The 6,263-nt window shown below is 38.4% G+C and overlaps 1 protein-coding gene across 1 annotated transcript; it reads left to right on the forward strand.

Annotated features, from left to right (window-relative positions):
• Positions 1–4,344, forward strand: kazald2 (Kazal-type serine peptidase inhibitor domain 2). Its single transcript, XM_062999757.1, has 4 exons — positions 1–487; positions 998–1,158; positions 1,722–1,869; positions 4,220–4,344. Exons 1-4 carry the CDS (start codon positions 1–3, stop codon positions 4,342–4,344), a joined length of 921 nt encoding a protein of 306 aa, XP_062855827.1.
• The last annotated feature ends 1,919 nt before the right edge of the window (positions 4,345–6,263 follow it).

Consider the following 6,263-nt stretch of genomic DNA (forward strand, 5'->3'; position numbering starts at 1 on the left):
ATGCCATACTTTTCAGCAGTCTTAGCACTCTTGCTAGCTTCTCTTTCTGATTGTCTTCCCATGGACCACCTCAGGCACTTAGACTGGCAAAGAGGCATGCGACCAAATGGACGGTGCCCGCCGAAGTGCCAACCGGAGCTATGCCCTGACACTAGAATGCTCCAGGGCTGCACGTCAGGTCTGATCCGGGACGTGTGCGGGTGTTGCTGGGAATGTGGGAATGGAGAGGGCCAGCTCTGTGACCCTAAACCCTGGACTGGGGCGACTGTTTTTGGACGCTGCACTGAAGGACTCCGGTGTAAAACCTCACGCAGGGACCCCACATCAAAGGAAGAACCCAAGCCAGTGTGTGTGTGCGCCAAGCAGGAGATGGTTTGTGGTTCGGATGGCAAGACGTATGAAAATGTGTGCCAATTACGAGCGACTCAGCGCAGGCTGGGTGAGCTGATGAAGCTTTCAGTGGTGCATCATGGACTATGCAAAGCAAGTAAGTAAATGTGCTGTATAATAGTATGACTTTATTTAATATAGTTAAAAGGATACTGATTTTATTTTATATTCCAAAATATTAGATGTTCAATTTACATGGGTACAACTTATTATATTAGAACACTCATATTAATCATTTTTATCACCGTCATCTCCCCTGCTTTTAATGGGCAAACCTGCCTAAATACTATTAACAATTTAAAGAGAAGCTGAGCAATTTACACTACAGCTAGCAATCATTTTACTTGTTGGTACAACAGTAAATTACGCTAGCCCTGTACCACTGGGCTGCAGGTTTCAAATCTTCAGCTGTGTCACATATTGACCCTAAATCTGCAAAAAACACACATTTCTTTTCAATAGTATCTGTTTAGTTTCTCAGATTTCTCATTCAGTGGTAAAACTCCCACTTTACAAAAATTTTTTTGCACTCTATTAACATGAATTATGCTAGTTGTGGTGTATGTCCATGTATAATTCTAATTTCTGTCCTGTCTTGACTTTGCAGAGCCGATTATCACCTACGCCTCGCGGGACATTGATGCTCTGGAGGGAAGTGATGTTCTGCTTTCATGTGAGGTGTCATCATACCCAATTGCGTCCATCCAGTGGAAAAAAGAGGGGGACAGCACCTTTCGGGCTGCCGAGGATTCAACCAGAGCCATACAGGTATGTGTATTCTCATACATTAAGATTCATTTGTATTAGTGCTGCAAGTTCAATGAGCTAGCTGACCTGTTTACTAACATTTCCTACATAAATTGGAGGGGGAAATTTTGACATGTCTACGTTCTATTAAATGAATCGCTAAATAAAATATAAATTCTGAACTGCCACTCGTTTTTACACATACTAGAACACCGGGAAACACTGAGTGCATTAAATACAATAAAAAGGGTGCCTGTCCATTGCAGGGCTTTGGCCACACACCTCAGACACACACATAGCCAATTTTGTCTGTCTAGATGCCGGTCTGTCTGACAGAACCGCTGAAATCTGAATATGGATCTCAGCAGTGGGGTGCTACTGAACAGACCAAGACCTGAAATCAAGGGTTAAATAAATACTCACATGTATCAATCATGTGTATTATTAATAAAACCATTAAACAATATACATGTACCTACTGTATATTCTACCCTTTTATCTAAAGGCAATGTTAAAAGATGTATATACCCCCTCCCACAGCTCCGCTACAGATGGTGGATGATTGTGTTTTTGTGTAATTACAGGCACAAGGTGGCCCTCGGCGCTTTGAGCTCACCGGCTGGCTCCAGATTCACACAGTTGGCCCCGATGATGCAGGACTGTACACATGTGTTGCCAGAAACGTTTATGGTGAGGTGTCTGCCTCTGCCAGATTACGAGTTATGCACAGAGGTATGTCTTAAACACACACACACACACACACACACACACACACACACACACACACACACACAGGTCTAGCAAACAATGTCAAAAGGTCAACTGCCTGAGAAAACAAAAATGTAGGAGTCATCACACTCATGCAGGAAAACACACACATACACACAAACACAGGGGTCTCATAGAGGGGGAAAATAATAGTAACAACTGACTACCTGGGGTAGCTGAGAGGGCCCACAAATGGTGTGGACAATAAAGGTTGCATTTTAAACACGAGGTCACGTAGAGACAAATATAGATAAACATTTATATTGTAAAGCCCACATTTAAATATGATTTGCATTTATTATTCACATGCATGTATATTTTAGACAAAGAGTACAATTAAAGACAACAGACATTTCATTCATTATTAGATAAATATAGATGTAAAAAATTTCCTATTTCACTGTTGTATTTCATTGTATGTGCATATATTGCAGAGTAAAATGTAGGTGTATATATAAGAACATGCTTTAAATTCATCTATACTAATAAATCTATAATTAATTTTAAAATATCATTGAATATGAACATAATTTTTCTTAAAAGCTGTCAAGTCAATTCCAACTCCTGGGGACCATATAGATTACAAAACTAAATAGTTAAATATAATGAATAATAAAAATAGTGTGGCACAGTTGGTAGTGTGGTTGTGCACTATTTAATTTTGGTTTGATCCTCTTCATGTTCCCCATTATCTAAGGGGGTATTCTTCCATCTCGCCAAAACATGCCAGCAGGTTAAATGGGTTTGCTTCTTTTCCGCTGTGCTTGGTGTGTTTGTGTTGCATGCCGTTTGGCGCAATGCAATATGCATAACTGAACAAGTGTAAATATTAATGGGTGCTATTTGTTCCAAACAGGTACAGTAACATTAAATCATGATTTATAAGCCAATAAAAAAGCTCAGTTTAAGTTTTCTGATATCCAAAGTTATGGTACAGTCTGCATTAAAAAAGGCCCAGTGTCATGTTGGTCGAATAGAATAAAACATTAATAATGCACATAGCACATACTCTGCGTCCTTTGTTAGAAATGTCAGTGGTATGCCATATCCACTTTTTGCTGTCTGCACTGTAGACATAACAGACATGCATAAGCATCAACAATGGAAGCAAAATCGATTTTGACCCCCAACTATCTGTACCCATCATCTCCGCACCAGCTAAGGTGAACTTGGCTTTCCGAGAAATCCCACGAAACAGCAGATAGCTTTACACCAGTCACAGACTTTCTCCTAAAAGAACACAGTATTAGTGATGACAGGAGGTCGAGAGGATGGAGTCGGGTGAGATTCGGATGAGGAGTCTCAGTTGAATCGAATGGGGTGGTGGTGGGGGGATTTTTGTATTATGTGGCAAGTCATTGGTGTGACTGTCTGGTTGTTATCTTTTTATTCTCTGGGGGGTCTGCTTCTCTTTTCTTCTTATCTGAGCTACAGTTTACTCCCCCCTACTTTCCTTACCACTTCCCGGAATGTCCTCAGCACAATGAACTCTGGGAACTGTATGTGGTGAAGCTAGGTGAATCCAGACACAGTGCAGAACTCTGAAGCACCTTAAAGTCTGGTTCATGCTTTAAATAAGGAACCACAGAAAGCCGCTCGATATGAACGTCTAAAAAAAAAAACCAGCTTGAATGAATAAACAAGGCAGAAAAATAGAATAGTTACATAAAGAGCTATTTCAGCATATTTTTAGAATCTATATTTAAAGAAAACAAGTTTATCTCATGCAGATTTAAGAACAACCCTGACTCAATATATAGAATTTCAGTGTGTGATATCCACAGCTCTGCTCTTAATATCAATCATCAGCTTTTAAAATGAAATGATCTTTTACACTAAAAACATCAAACACTGATTATTTGTTGGTAAGTAGTTATTTGATTAATCATTAATGCCAGTTAAGTTGCTGTTATGGTATGTGTCAGACAACATTGTACTATTTAATCAAGGCAGAGCTGCAAAGTTGAAGCTTCTATTAACCATGCATACCGTATGTCATTACTGACCAAGCATGAGTGTGTCATATTAGGCATTTTGTACTGTTTGCCAAAATGCTTTTTCCCAGCTCATCCAAAATGCCCCCTGTAAAGCTTAAAAAATCAAATTAATCAAATGAAATCAAATCAAATAAATCAAATCTAATGAAGAATGCTTATAGATGCTCTATGAAATGATCAAGCAAGATTTCATGTGTAACATTAATTTATTGCTTTCTGTGCAACACAGAGTGTCTGTGTGAAGAATTGCTTTTTCATTTGTCAGTAAAATGTACAATATTTTGTCCATTATAATAAGTTGTTCTTATTTGTTTCAGGGTCTCAACAAGACAGAGAACCATCCATAAGAAAAAATGAGGTTCACAGAACACCTATCAGTAAAACCGAGAGTGAAGACGATGAAGATTATGAGGGACAACCAAGTGGAAATATGTATTTGTAGGATTATGAGACAATCATAAAACTATTTCTTTTACAAAAGTTCTTTTGTACAGTTTTATCTGTAAATATTAGATGTCTTGTTTTAGTTTGTACCAATAGTTTGAGCACTGTAAATAAATATATTATCTTTCTACATTTGCTTTGAATTTACTTTATTTAAATACTAAATTTACCAAAAGTATATACATTATGTTATGTAGGTTAGTTGAACTGCACATTTGCACATCACTAAGTAATAGAGTATAATGAAAATGGACAAACAGCTAAATTTGTTTTGACTAAACTACTAGGAATAGATGCAAGTAGATACAATATGGTCTGCTGAATCTCAGATAGAGCTCTGTTGGGGCCCAATGCAAGGCGCTCAAACCTCAATTGCTTGCATTGTATATGGTCACAATGTTAAGTCACTTTGGATAAAAGTATCTGCTAAATACCATAAATATAAAGAGAAGCTGATCCTATTCTGAGCCCACTTATCCACACTAGCCACACACTGACTACAAGATCTGCCTTTTTTCACACACTGTGTATGACATCTCAAGTGTGGGACTAACTAAATTTGGGCTGGACTTACACTTTAAGACATACAGTTTGAAAGAAGTAAATTAAACCCCTATTGCAACTAGATTGTTCTCATGATTTGCTATAATCAAAAGCGTATGGGTGACAGATTTGTGTGTGTGTATCTTGTAACTCATCCTGATGCATTGGTAAAATAATGCTTAGTGCTAGCAAGCAGTTTCGCTGACAGCTATTATGCTGCTCTTGTCTACAGCATATGATTTACTTCTGCTTTTAACTTTAGCCCTGTCAGCTGTAAAAAACACTTTACAAGTTCAGGTGTGTGTGTGTGTGTTTGTGTATGGATTTTAATGTCAGCACTGGATGTAGGTGTATAGACAAAAAGTAAAGAAAAGCTATTTTTTTCACATGTAAATGTGTGTTAATCTTCCTCAAGTTTTTTCTTTCTTTCTTTGTTTAGATCACAGGACACTGTGGGTTTTAAATTCTTGGTAAGAGCACTATTCTCCTTCCAGCATTGACAATCAAGTATTTAAATATTCCAGCAACACTGCTACACACATTTTTAAAAGTTTCATTTCATTTTCATCAACTACTTTACTTTGGTCTGTGTCATGTCAGATCTAATTCCACCAAAAAGTATGGATGCAGGGCAAGAATACACTGTACAGGGCGCCTTTCCATCACAGGGCCTAAACCATCACCCCTCAGACATACCCTATCATGTCTGTGTAGACACCCAGCCAGCCGATAGCTCCGCAGCGATTCAAATCCAGATCTTAGCAGTGGCGGACTAGCCTAATACACTCATATTAAAACAACACACACTATTGTGTAATTACACTGTTATTATAATGTTTGTGTCACTGCACTGCTGAGAATGCTCCACCACCAAAAATAACATCTGGTCAGTGGTGGTGGTATTAGGGTCCCTTTTGATTAATAAGCACGGTGCAGGAGGTGTTGAAGTGTACAGAGCAACAGAAAGGCTACAGTCAGTAAGTGTATACTCAGAATCAATATAAAAACACTAGAATGTACATACTAGTACCAAATAAAAAGCTAAAACGTTATCCTAATGTGCACTGAGAGTAGAACCACTTTCCTTTAACTAGGTAAGCCATCACTAAGTAAGCCATCCCCATATTTGTCTCCTCTGAGAGAACCAGAAGCAGAGCTAGACCCAAAAAAACCAAAACAAAACTGAGGTTAAGTTGTTTGAAAGCTTCTGTATTAAGAGGCGTTTTACACTTAAGAAGTTGGTTTCACTGGGTTTTCTGTTTCCCTCTCTCATATTGATTGATACTCAACTATCAATGCATAATAGAAAAGCACTCAGTACAAATGTGGGGTTATGGCCTTCCAGAGAACGAGCAGACAAAGCTGTAGCCGAGC

The sequence above is a fragment of the Trichomycterus rosablanca genome, chromosome 8, assembly GCF_030014385.1.
Source record: "Trichomycterus rosablanca isolate fTriRos1 chromosome 8, fTriRos1.hap1, whole genome shotgun sequence".
NCBI classification, from domain to species: Eukaryota; Metazoa; Chordata; class Actinopteri; order Siluriformes; family Trichomycteridae; genus Trichomycterus; species Trichomycterus rosablanca.